General features: G+C 44.7%; 1 protein-coding gene across 1 annotated transcript in view; it reads right to left on the bottom strand.

Annotated features, from left to right (window-relative positions):
- Gnptab (N-acetylglucosamine-1-phosphate transferase subunits alpha and beta) overlaps positions 1-14,238 on the bottom strand; it is a 67,097-nt gene that overhangs the window by 41,543 nt on the left and 11,316 nt on the right. Inside the window, exon 2 of the mRNA XM_032910929.1 lies at positions 3,370-3,455. Within this exon, the coding sequence (XP_032766820.1) occupies positions 3,370-3,455 (86 nt within the window). The remainder of the gene's footprint in view (positions 1-3,369; positions 3,456-14,238) is intronic.

Below are 14,238 nucleotides of genomic sequence, written 5' to 3'. Positions count from 1 at the left end.
AGATCTCTAGATCAAGTTCCAAGATAGCCAGGGCTACACAGAGATAATCTGTCTCAAAAACAAAACAAAACAAAAAAACAAAACAAAAAAACAAAAACCCCAACAACCAAACCAACCAACCAAACAAACAAAAAAAAAAAAAACTAGCAAAAGAATAAAACATTCAATAAGCATTACAGTAACTATGAAGTGCAACCTGAAAATGGAAGAAACATTAGCACAAAATTTTAGCCCGCAATCCCAGCCCTTGGGAGTCTGAGGCAGGAATCTAAATGTGAGGCCAGACTGGGCTACATATTGATACTAATTTCTTTTTTTAAAAAAACTCTTTAGTGAGCTGGGCGGAGGTGCACATCTTTAATCCCAGCACTCAGGAGCAGGGCAGGTGGATCTGTGAGTTCGAGGCCAGCCTAGGCTACACAGCAAGTTCCAGGCTAATAAAGAGACCCTGTCTCAAACAAAATGAAAAATCCCTTAGAAAGAAAACAAGAATATTTGATGAAAGCTGCTGACCTTGGGCTCAGAAGCCTGGAGCATGCTCTGCTCCCAGAAGACCTGACTGACTGTATCACTCGGCTCCCGACCTCCTTCAATTCCGGCTCCACGAATCCAATGCCCTTCTTCAGCCTCTGTGGGTACTGTACTCACACATACCACCCCCAATACAACCACACATACACATAATTTAAAATTAAGACAAATAATGAATTTTTAAAAAACTTACTGAATTCAAAAATCTGTATTTCCTAACAGCTTATCTTTCTTCTCCTAAAAGTCTTGCATTTCCTCAAAGCAGACATTTACTGGTCTGTGTGCCACCGACGTGCAGCCCACAGTAAGGTACACAGTAGGTGCTCCATAAATGTACGAGTTCAGGAGGATCACTTTGGAGTGTTTTGCAGGGGTGAAGGTGGGGTGGGAGAATCACCTTGTGGAAGGGCAAGGCAGAGAGGCAGGGAAGTGACACATCATGATGAACCCTTTCCTGAAGCACTGGTCACCAGGCCTGCAGCCTCAGGACCCTCAGGAAACTGGTTAGAAACTCAATTCTCAGAGAAACTCTAAGACCAGTGGACTCAGAAGCTCTGGGGCGGGGAGGAAACAACAACACTACGCTTTGCTCACACTCTGCTAGCGTGTGAAGTTTAACCACACTGTAGCTAGGGAATGTTTCTCAGCCTTACATGGGTCTGCTGGCCTCGGCACTGAGAGCCATCGGGGCCTACAGGAGCTTTGCTTATAGTTACTCATGGCTTCCATATTTGCAATGGGACAAGACAGCTTAAAGCTATGAGCTTCCTAACATGTTGATGGTTATGGCTTACAATTTTCTTGTGGGGCAAAGGGGAATAAAATGGCTGCTCTGCCAACATAAGGGTTTGAGCCTTGGGACCAAAACAATGAAACTATCGTGGTCTTCTGTATGTGTGCAGGAGGTAGGTATGTGCACACACAGGCCGGAGGACACTCTCCAGGGTCATCCAATTCCTCAGGTGACAAGGAGTCTCACTGGCCTAGAGCTTATCGAATAGGTTGGACTGGTTGCCAGGAAGCATCTGCTCACCCCTGCCTCCCCAGCCCTGGGATTACAAGTGTGCACCTGGCTACTTTGACCCGGGTTCTGGGGATCAGAACTTGCAAGCACTTTACCACCAGATCCATCTGTGAAACCCAGAAACTATATTTTCTAGGAAATCCCATCAAAATTTAGAGAGAGGCATTCCTGTGATTTCTGAAGTTTTCTGTTCCGTTTAACAGAATCAAGCTAGCTAGCATGGTATAGCTCCCAGTTTCAATCTGTTTACACAGGATGGTTTGGTGAGCCAACCAAAAGGGAAGGATTTTTGGAGAAAATTCCCGCTCACAAGGAAGGACATGGGGAGGGGCATCTTTTAATAGCCTTTCCAGACAACAGTTTATACTGTGACACTAAACTCAAGTCAGCCATAGCAACGTAAGGGTTAGCTGCTGTGTGGAACCTGAAAACTCCAGAGCTCTTACATTAAAACCTATTGGCCTTTCTTGCACGTTGAACAACTCAATTATTAATGCAAGATTCCGTAACATCACCCACTGGAAACCAACGGTCTCTGGCAGATCTGCCAAATGTCGATACATTTTATTTATCATCTTTAATAATATTGACAAATGTGATTGCAGAGATGGGACCAAACCTAATCACAACGACTGTTAATGTCTCCATATTGGAAGGAAGTTCTATAAACCTGAAGACGCAAATGCTGTCATTACTAATAAGTACTATTGCTTGCTTTCCTTGGGACAAGAAGATCACTGTGTTCATTGACGAATAAATAGAACTAAGTCCGAGTAATCATGCTACTGTCTGCTCTATAAAGAAATAAGAGTTACCATGAAAAAGACGGCTAGTTGAACTTGTTACTCAATTGCCCAAGGACATTTCCTTAATTAAATAATCACCATGCAGTTAAGGTGAACATCATCTAGAACAGTGCTTCAATGCTGTAACCCTTTAATGGAGCTCCTCATGTGGTTGTGACTCTCAACCATAAAGTTATTTCATTATTTCATAACTGTAATTTTCCTACTATTATGAATCATATTATAAATATCTGATATGTAGGATATGTTAGTCAACCCCTGAAGGGGTCATGACCCACAGGTTGAGAAGCCCTGATCTAGAGAACTAAAAGGCATTGTGTGTACTCCAGGGTCAACGTAAGATCAGGCTAATAACTGCTCTGCTTCATCAGGAGCATTTATACACAGAATCTCCCTATTCTGTTCCCTTTAAGCAATGCAGTGGTAAATTAGGGTGTGAGCAATTTTACACACTTGTTTTTATACCATTCACTAATGTATATAGTTTTTTAAAAGCAAACAACATACAAACATGTTAATGAAAGATCGCTTATGTCACTGCTGCCTGTGGATCAAGTTGCAGAACTCTGGGCTCCGTCTTCAGCACCATGTCTGCCTGCACAGTGCCAGGGCTTCTGCCAGGATAACGGACTGAGCCTCTGAACCTGTAAGCCAGCCTCAATGAAATGTGGTTCTTTCTAAGAGCTGGCATGGTCATGGTGTCTCTTCACAGTAATAAAATCCTAACTAAGACATCCACTTACCTGATGTTTTTGAAAAAATACATTTATGGCTCTCTTGCTACATAACTATAAAAACTTCATGAACCATTTCCAAATAGGAGCATATAACTTGGCACAATTAGAATCCTTGCTCCTGGCTACTTATATTTGCCTCAAAGGCGAGAGGTGTGTTTTGTGTTGCCATAAACAACCTGGAAAGATCTCTTTAACTACCTACCATATTTAATACATGACTTATTACTTAAACTTAAATAACAGGTCCTCTACAAAATGACTCTTCTCTTACCGATTCTGAAAGGATTTCCCAGCAATGTTGTCTCTGTAGGAATCAAATAAAACATGGTATTGATCACGGCTCCATTCCAGAACCACCTACAAGAAAAAGAAAAATACCAACACTTTCTGTGCATCAAGAACTAACAGTTCAATACAAACGTCTACTTCAAGTCGTAAACAACTGCTAAAGGGGCAGACCGAGTGGTCCAAAGCACCCATCCACTCCATGCCTGTTTCACACCCAACTTCCTGCTTGGCTCAGTAAATCAGCTACAATTGTGGCTCACACATCTGAGAAGACTTAGGCTCTCACTGGCCTTGGACTGGGGTCTGGGAATACAAACTGTTTAGAGGGAAGTGATGTTTGAATGGGGTCTAGAAGGATGAGAAAGACAACACTGGCGAGCTGGAAGAATGTTTAGAGCAGGTTGCTTGAGGGGCAATCCTTGTGGTTGGATTTTTCTTCTTCCTTTTTATTTAAAAAAATGTGCATTGATGTTTTGCCTACATGTACGTCTGTGTGAGGGTGTTGGAAGTCTGGGAACCGAAGTTACAGACAGGTGTGAGCTGTCATACAGGTGCTGGGGATTGAACCCAGGTCCTCTGGAGGAGCAGCCAGTGTTCTTAACTGATGAGCCATCTCTCCAGCCCCATGTGGTTGGCTTTTTCAAGCAGAGACTAGGTAGATACTAGGAGAGAGGGGCCAGGAAGCTGGGCCCTGACTATGGGCAGCCCTGCTGCACATGGGTTAGCAGAAGCTCTCTGGAAGACAGCTGAAGGACCCTAGTTCTTACTAAAGTGTAAGAGCTATTAAAAAGCTTGGCCTGGTAGAAAGTAGGTAGGTTATGGGGACCCTAGGGGCTTTCCCAGCTTTACGCCCACCGCCTCAGATCAAGATTAGGCCAAGTACCAGCTTCCCGCCTCAGGTCAAGGCTAGGCCAAGTTCCATTCTCCACCCACAGTTCTCAGGAGGAGCAGGGACATTCTTGAAAATCCAAAGAATGTACTGATAGTCACCTGACCCTCTAGTCACAGAGTTCAAATGCATGTCATATGCTTGCTAGCCAATAGATTCAAAGGTCAATATGCTTAGCCAATAAGTTTACATTGTAACCTTGCTGATGTAACCTGTACCCCTAAAAAGTATAAAAACTGCTTGTTACAGCCATTTGGGGTCGCCTTCCAGTCACTCAACATGAGGGGCTGATTGAAGGTCGACCCCAACATGCCGGAAAAATAAACCTCTTGTGTTTGCATCAAACTCCGTTCTTGTGTCTCACTTGGGGGTCTCCTGGTAGTTAAGACTAACTTCGAGCATTACGCAGCCTATGTACCCCCTAAAGTCTGGGAAGGGTTCTCCTCGGAGCTCATAAGAACACCAACAGCAGAAGAGACCAACATGACTTTATTATGAGGTTTCCACTGAAGACCTTGCTACAGAAGCTCCCCATGGATATTCACAAATATCTGTGCACAGGTCTCATCTTCTCCTCCATTCCTGAGCACTTCTACCTCTGTGTAATTTGCTCTAGGCCTTGTCAACATGGCCTCATGCATCTCATGGGTTTTCCTCCTTTCCTCTCAGTGGATTTTGCCTACTAGTGCACAAGCATGTTCTAAGGACTTTGGAAAACCTTCCCGGTACTCAACCTGAAATCCTCTATAGCTTTCGGAGACATCTGTACTCTTCTGAAACCTTCAGCCCACTCTACCACTCCTGCCCTCATCCGTCCCAGTGACCCAGTAAGGCTCTATGCTACACTGACAGTCCAGCACATTCACTAGCTCTCTGCCTTAATTCTTGAGAGCTGACCAGCTCTTCTTTCTAGAAGCTCGCCCCTCCCCCTCGGGTGGATTCCCTGCCACAGGCCTTCTAGCTTCCCGATCCTCCTCTGCCAAGGTAGGAGGGCTGCTCACAGATACGAGGCTGAAGGATTCCCAGCTATCCAGGATGATCCTGCTATCGTCACAGTGCGTGAAGTTAGACATGAGTACAACTGTCTTCCAATTGGACTTCAAATTCCTGGAGAAGGACCGTGTTCTATCTCTGATGTCACACGGAACCAAACCCGCAGCTGTAAAATGTCATCGGCACTGTGAAATACACGTGTGCCAACTTACAATAGCAAAGGTCCATGGATGTCAGTTTATTGAGTACAAACATAGCAATTCTTTGGGAAAACAAACCACGAAATTAAGTGAGGAAAATTTCCCTTGCTGGTGGGTTGTTCAGAAGATGCAGTAGATGGAAGGGAGGGTGTATGACATCACCAAGGGTCACACTCAGCTGATATGCTGTTTCTTCCATGTGCCCACTCCCGACGGAAACACCAACCTCGCCAAGTCCAGGGTGCTTTGACATATTAGAAAAACAATTCCTTCTTTCTCGGTTCAACCCAAATGTTCGGTGGAGTGTTTTGCTCCAACAACTTTTACCTTGACGGTTGCCTGTGAAGTCAGCCACGTGCTGTCTGCAACCCCGCCCCATGCCTGGCTGTTTGCTTTGCTGTTTTCATCTGAACATTTTCTTTTCTTTATTTCTGCCTGCATGTGTGTCTGTACACCACATGTATGTAGTGCCTATGGAGGTCAGAAAAGGGCATCAGCTCCCTCGGACCTGAGCTACAGACAGTTGTGAGCTGCCACATAGGTGCCGGGATTCGAACTTAGGACCCGTGGGAGAAGAATAACCAGTGCTCGTAAGTGTCGAGCCGCCTCTCCAGCCTGGGCTTTGATGTCCTTATTTACTATTTCTCCTGTTAGCCAGGCACACTAGACCTTTTATTAGACACAGCACAGCTTCTGGAACCTTCATCATTGTAATAGCAAACTACTTAAAGCATTACAGGGCACCAGTGCAAATTTAAAATGTACGTGGAGAGTAATTCCACTTTTGACACATGAAACGCTAGGTCAGCACTTGAAGCTTTTTCTCCAGATGCCATCCCCTAAACCAGTGGTTCCCAACCTGTGGGCTCACATAGCAGATCTCTGCATAGCAGATCTCTACACTATGAGTCATGACTGGAGCAAAATTACAGTCATAGAGTAGCAATGAAATGATTTTATGGTGTGTGTGTGGGGTGGGGGAGTCACAACAACATTAAAGGGTCACAGGATTAGGAAGGTTGAGACCCACTGCTCTAAACCATTTTCCTCAGAATACGGTTTGTGGGTAAACAAACAGACCCCACTGATCAGGGTGGTTTGTTGGTAAAATCTGCGACTAGATGAGCTATAATGTATTTATGAAAATTATTTGTGATATAACATACAGGGGTATTAGTTTTAAAAATAAATACCATTAGAAGGAAGCTCGTTAGGTAAAAATGTTTCTCTGTGTCTCTCTCCGCCCCACCTTCCCTCCCCCCTCCGTGTGTGTGTGTGTGTGTGTGTGTGTGTGTGTGTGTGTGTGTGTGTGTGTGCGTGTGTGTGTGTTGTGTGTGCGTGTGTGTGCGAATGTGTGCGTGTGTGTGATGTGTGTGTGTGTGTCCTCCATGGCGTGGGTGTTTTTTTTCTCTACTTATTTTTTGAGGCAGAGTCTCTCATTAAGCATGGAGGTCACTGATTCTGCTAGGCTGGATGGCCGCCCAGCTCTGGAATCCACCTGTCCCCACCTCTCTATCCAGGACTGACTGGAGAACCATGTATCTGCACGAATTTTTCCTGTGAACGCTAATGAAAAGAATCCAGGTTCTCGTGTTTGCAGAGGGCCCTTTACTGACAGAGCTGTCTCCCTGCCTCAGAGTTTTCCTCCAGGCAGTCCCACCCTAGCCATACCCCTCCTCTGTATAAATGATAGGCCAGCCTTGCCCCTCCTCTGTATGAATGACAGGCCAGCCTTGCCCCTCCTCTGTATGAATGACAGGCCAGCCTTGCCCCTCCTCTGTATGAATGACAGGCCATGAATGACAGGCCAGCCTTGCCCCTCCTCTGTATGAATGACAGGCCAGCTGAGAGTGCTGAAGAGATACTCCAGCAGTTAAGAGAGCACTCTTGCAGAGGAATGGATTTTGGTGCCCACATCATTGGTCGGGTTACACCCTCCTGTGTAACTCCAGTTCTAGGGATTGAATGCCTCAGGCCTCAGCCAGCAACTATAGAGGAGGAGGAAGGTCTAGAAAGATGGCTCAATGGTTAAGAGCACTTGTTATTCCCGAAAAGAACCCAGTTCCTTCCTGTGTGCCTATAACTCCAGTTTCAGGGAATTCGACACTGTCTTCTTGCTTCCTTGGCATCATGCATACACATGATAGATACACAGACACCCATGCAGGCAAAGCAGTCTTGTAAGAGTGTTTATATGGAAGCATGTTTATATAAATAAAGTGTATATAAAATAAAGATAATGAATAGGTTTTTTAATGGGAAAAGAGAGAAGAGTTGGGGCTGGGATACAGCTTAGGAGCAGACATGTGCATGACATGTACAGAGAATCCCATATTCATACCTCATAATACAAACATCCAAAGATTTATAGTCAGAAGACATGTATTTGAACCTGGTACTCATCAGTCATATTTGCCAAAGCTTTTCTACAATGTATACATTTGTCAAAATATCTCACAGCACCCTATGCATTTATGCACAATTTCTACATGTCAGTCAAAGACAGGATAACTGTCTCCGTGCTTACAAGGTAAGAACTCGATCTGACACTTTTAATTCTAGATCCTTGCGCAATGCCTAGCACAAACATCAACGGACACTTTCAAACAAGGCTATTGGATGGATGAGGGTGGAATCTTGGAACTGCTCACCACTCCCAAGTTTCCCTCCAGAACTTTCTACTTTGGATCCATTTGCACAGGGTTGTGGTGAAGGTAAGAACTAGAACTTAGAGAGGCAAAACAGCAGGCTCGAGCACGGGAACACAGCACTCTGTGCAAAAGCACATCGATGCGGATTGTTATTTTTTTAAAGTATGATGAATGTGGCAGATTTCCCTGTGCAGCTGGAGGAACACGTGAACACTACATATCATAGCTCGGGCTTTTCCTACAACCAGAAACCCAGCATGCCTAAATTATGGTATATGTCTTAGTTTCAGATAATAAAATTTAGTTTGACATTATGAGAAAATAAAATCGACCAAGTGACTTTAAAAATATCCCATGGCATAGAGATGTATAGCACTTGGTGACGCAGCACCTGCCCAGGCTAACAATCCAGGGCTTGAAGACACTGGCTGTCTCCCAGACCTTTACAAAGTATTGTCCTACAAAGCTACAGTAGTAAACCAGCATGGTGCGGACACAAATACAGACACGATGATCAATGCAATTAAAGATCCAGAAATATGGACTGGAGAGATGGCTCAGCAGGTAAGAGCACTGACTGCTCTTCCAGGTGTCCTGAGTTCAATTCCCAGCAACCACATGGTGGCTCACAACCATCTGTAATGGGATCTGACGTCCTCTTCTGATGTGTCTGAAGATAGCTACAGTGTACTTATATACATAAAATAAGTAAATTTAAAAACACAGACTTCTAAAAATCCAGAAATAAATCCACACATCTACCAACACCTGATTTCTGATTTAGAAAAAAAAAAAAAAAATGCCAAGAACACACACTGGAAAAAGACATCGTCAACAAATGGTGCTGATTAAGCTTGATGTCTTCATGTACAAAAATACAAATAGACTTACCACCCTGCACAAACTCAACTCCATATGGATCAGACTTTAACCATAAAACCAGATACACTAAACCTGACAGAAGGTAGAAACAGCCACGAATACATTGGCACAGGATAAGACTTTCTTAAACAGAGCACTGTTAGCACAGGCATTAAGATCAACAATTAATAAATGGGACCCCATGTAAAAGTAACCTTTACTCTCCTGCAGTAACTGCTGTCTGGAGGCTTACTGCCTCCGTCTGCTAACCTAGGCCTAGTCCTGGAAGCTTCTAGTGCTTGCACAATCTAATCTAGGTGTAAAATGTCTTCAGCCTCTGAGACTTGTGCTGAAAAAGTTCACCCTTTCTTCTTTCTGAACTCTGGATGGCTGGTTCAACTCAGTTATTCTGCTCAAACTCCTCTCCTGGCTGATTTATTCAATCTGGCTTCTCTCTCATGACCTCTCCTGAGCTGCTCTGCTTGGCCTCAAACTAACTCTAGCAAGCTAATTGTCTGGCTCCTTCTCATTCTGTCTTTACCTGTGTCTAGCTTGATCTCTCTTCAATCTCTCTGTGAAACTCTCGCGGTAAAACTGCCTCCTTCTCCCTCTCTGTGCTACTCCACTCTCCCTGTCACCAGGAGCTCTACTGTTTTACTAGGCTGTACTCTCCTCTCCTGTATTGTCTGTCTCTCCCTTAAGAAGCTTCCCTTTCCTCTCTCTTCTCCTGAGTTAGGCATATCCTATTCTGTCAAATTTCTTTCTGACTTTGTCACTTGGTCTGCCTCTCAATTAGACTTCACTTTCACACATGGGTGCTTCCTTCTACAAACTAACTTTACCTTCATTGTTTGGGATTAAAGGTGGGTGCTAAGGGTGTGTCTGTATTCTAGCCAGAAAGATTAAAGGTGTATGCTAAGGGCTAAGCCATACCCTAATGATAAACAGGCTCAAATATCCTGTAACAACCCTATGAAACAGATTCTGCATGGCAAAGGACTCCATTATTTGGACAAAGCAGCAGCCTACAGAATAGGAAAACATTTAAAACAAAACAAAAAAACCAATGACACGTCTGATAAGAGGGCTAATCCAAAATATATTTTTAAAAAAACTCAAGAAACTAGACATAAAACAAAAAACAAACAACCCAATTAAAAACAGGGTACAGATCTAAACAGAGATGTCTCAAAAGAGGAAAATCACATGGCTGAGAAACAAATTGTTCCACATCCTTAGCCATCAGAGAAATGCAAGTCAAAATTGCTTTCAGATTTTATCTTAACGCCTGTCAGAATGGCCCAGGTCAATAATACAAGTGACAGCCCAGGCTGTGGAGAATGTGGAGTAAGAGGAAGGAACACTCATCCATTGCTGGGGGAGTACAGACTTGTACAGCCACTCTGGGAATCAGTTCCTCAGAAAGATGGCCATCGACCTACCTCAAGACCCAGCCCTCCCACTCCCGGGCATATAACCAAAGAATGCTTCGTCCTATCAGACACCTGTTCAACTATATCCATTGCCACAAACTGGAAACAACCTAGATGTCCCTCAACGGAAGAATGGACAAAGAAGACGTGGTTCAGTTATACAATGGAGCACTACTGAGCTGTTTAAAGAAACAATGACATCATGAAAAAACAGAACTAGAAGAAAATCATTTTGAGTGAGGTAACTCAGACCCAGAAAGACAAACCTGGTATGTAATACCTTATACATGTGTATTGTTAAGTCAATGATAGCCAAGCTAGACTAGACAGTCTATAGAACCACAGAGGTAGGTATAGATTAAGGGAGTGGAGGAGACTCCTATGTAGAATAGATAGTTATGGATGGATGGGTAGGTTGGAATGGGAGGCTCAATGAGGAGCAGAAGGAAAAGGGGGGTTGAGGGAGGAAATACAGGGAGAGACAGCTAAAATTAAGGGTCATCTGCTGGGTAGTATGGAACCTTAATACAGTAGAAGCTTCCTAAAATATATACATACATGAAAGCAATCTCAGTGAAATTGCCAAATACTGAGGGGGACAGGGTCCCAGTTGGCCATCTCTTGTCACCAAACGTAGCTTCCAGTAGGAAGACTGGGTTACATCTAACTGAGTTGTTGGCCAAGGGGGGTCCCATGGGAATCCTTAAACAACCCCAGCTGTGGCCAAGACTGTAGGCTACTCCCCACACACTGACAGCAAGGCCTCACTGCTGCGGACAGCACCTACACAACTCCCTGAGCGTGGAGAAATTAAGCTTGTGCCTACATGGAACCTTTACCCCTAGGTTCTAGTGCGACCGACCGTTCTCAACCTGTAGGCTGTGACCTCTTTGGGGTTCACATATCAGATATCCTGCCTATCAGATATTTATATTATGATTCATAACAGTAGCAAAATTAGTTATGAAGTAGCAATAAAATAATTTTATAGTCGGGGCCGCCACAACATAAGGAACCGTATTAGGAACCATTGCAGCGTTAGGAAGGTTAAAAACCACTGTTCTAGTGTCTTTGGTATAGGAGGGTACAGTGCATGCTACCAAATGAGAAACAAAGACCAAGCCAGCCACAACCCTTGGATCTGCAACAGTGTCCTGCCTGCATGAGATGCTAGGGCGATGGCGGCACAAAGCTTGTGAGTCACCAACCAATAACTGACTTGACTGAAGCCCAGTCTGAGATGGAACCCATACCCAACACCACTTGGGTGACCTACAACCAGAGACTAGACAGACAGATAGCCCAGGACTTACGGTACCTGGGACTTACCAAATGCTACTGGTCTAAAAAACAAACAAAAAAACAAACAAACAAAAAAAGCAAAAAAAAAAAAAAAAGGAAGAAAGAAAGAGAGAGAGAAAGAAAGAGAGAGAGAAAGAGAGAAAACGTAGTGATAAACTGAGTCCTAATGATATTATGCCATATTCAGACCAGTGCCCTGTATGAGGAGAGTGGAGCTCAAGACAGGGTTTCTTTAGGTAGCTGTACTGGCTGGTTTTGTGCGTCAACTTGACACAAGCTATCACAGAGTTATCACAGAGAAAGGAGCCTCCCTTTAGGAAATGCCTCTATGAGACCCAGCTGTAAGGCATTTTCTCAAGTAGTGATCAAGGTGGGAGGACCCAGCCCATTGTGGGTGGTGCTGTCCCTGGGCTGGTGGTCTTGGGTTCTATAGGAGAGCAAGCTGAGCAAGCCAGGGGAAGCAAGCCAGTAAGCAGCACCCCTCCATGGCCTCTGCATCAGGTCCTGTATCCAAGTTCCTGCCCTGTTGAGTTCAGTCCTGACTTCCTTTGGTGATGAACAGCAATGTGGAAGTGTAAGCTGAATAAACCCTTTCCTCCCCAACTTGCTTCTTGGTCACAATGTTTGTGCAGGAATAGAAACCCTGACTAAGACAGTAGCCTTGGCTGTTCTGGAAGTGCCCGGTAGACAAGGTTGGCCTTGAAATCAGAGATCCACCTGCCTTCTGAGTGCTGGGATTAAAGGCATGAATTCCCGCCCGGCTTCAACTGTAGTTTCTAAAGGTTTGATAGCCACACAATACAAGCCAGGCACAGAGTGATTTAAACCCGCATGAGAGGATGTTGTAAGTGGAAATAGTGGCATGAGGTTGTCTGTCTGAAGTGGGTGGCTGCTGCTCACCGTGGTGCTGATCACCGTGAACAGGGTGCTGCCAGGGTCCCATCGTGCCGGGTATTTTGACATTCTCAGGGTGTTCTGTGTTCTATGCTGGGAAGTAAGTTAGGGACTCAACGAGTACACACTAGGTTCAGACCCTGGGTGGTTAGTTAACGGCAGTGTTACTCCTCACTGAAATTATGCCGGCCTACAAGTAGACAGATGATGGTGCCATGGACCTCCTCCTTAACCAGAAGTCATTCCCTCCCCGTGGCCAATGTGAGATTCCCACGGTCCTCTGAGTCTTGCGTCATTTCTGGTTTTCTTCTCTATGTCCTGTTTTCTTCATTCTGACTACGGTCACCATGGTCAGCATCTTTTGAACCGATTCGACCTCTCTTTACCACTGTTGCCTCCTGGCCATCTCCCCGTTGGACTGTGAGTTCCTCAAATACAGAAGGAGACCTAGCCGAGAACCCGACCTCAATAAACACCTCGGTAAATCTGTCCTGCGGACAACTTCTGAAATTTTGAAGAATCTTTATCAAATAGAAATAAAGGAGAAATGGACATAAAGGAAAGAAAGGCAGCCATGGTAAGGGGCAGGGGAGATGGATCTGTGGCTTAGAGCACTTGGCTGTGCTACCAGCGGACCTGGGTTCAATTCCCAGCACCCGCATGTGGGCTCACAACCATCTGTAACTCCAGTTCCAGGGAATTTGATGTCTTCTTCTGACCTCCAAGGGCATTAGATATGCACAGGATGGCTTACATACTTGAAGGCAAGAACGCATACCCATAAAACAGGTACATCTATTAATAAAGGGTAAACAGGCACGTCAAGGAGAGAGGATTAACCAGAACCCATAGAAAGAAACAAACTTAGACATCAACTTAAAAGCAGGCCATAACAGCTTCCTGTCTCATCGCAGAAAGCCGTGCCCTCTGTTTGAGTGACACTTGGTCTGCAGGATGTCTCTGAGATCCTTTCTTCTTGCTTAATGTGCTGTGTGGATGAATCAACCACAGGCTGACTAATCGCCTGCTGAAGATACTGCCGTCTGCATCACGAGACTGGAACGAACTGTCCTGAGACTGGAACGATTTAAAGTGGCACGCTGTGACTACACATCGTCCACGACGACACGGGCTTGCTGCTTTCTAGAAGGAACTAGAGAGGACATCTACACAGTGATTATAAAAGTGCAAGCCATTATTAATAAAGTGCTTGCCCCTCTGCTATCCCAGTAACATGATACAGCACACCCAGGGAGTCCTTGTGAGCTTCTCTGCTGTCTCTAAGGGGACGCTTGACAGGCATCAGCTGACAGAGTGGGTCTCCCACTTCTGCCGGCATGAGCTTCACAGCTAGAAGAGCTCCCCAGAGAGGACATATGGCACTTAATTAGTGTTTATTGGATGCTCTCCATTGAGCGTTTTGCAGGGTGCCTTGTAGACATCTGACACCTCATTTAGTCCACCTGTCGTCACTAGGCCTAGTCACCATCAGTGTCTTAGTTAGGGTTACTACTGCTTGTAACAAAACACCATGACCAAAAGCAACTTGAGGAGAAAGGGGTTTACTCCACTTACACTTCCATGTCTCTTTTTATCATCAAAGAAGTCAGGACGGGAACTCAAATAAGG

The sequence above is a fragment of the Rattus rattus genome, chromosome 1 (genome assembly GCF_011064425.1).
Source record: "Rattus rattus isolate New Zealand chromosome 1, Rrattus_CSIRO_v1, whole genome shotgun sequence".
Lineage (NCBI taxonomy): Eukaryota > Metazoa > Chordata > Mammalia > Rodentia > Muridae > Rattus > Rattus rattus.
This window is presented reverse-complemented; position numbering and strand designations above follow the sequence as displayed.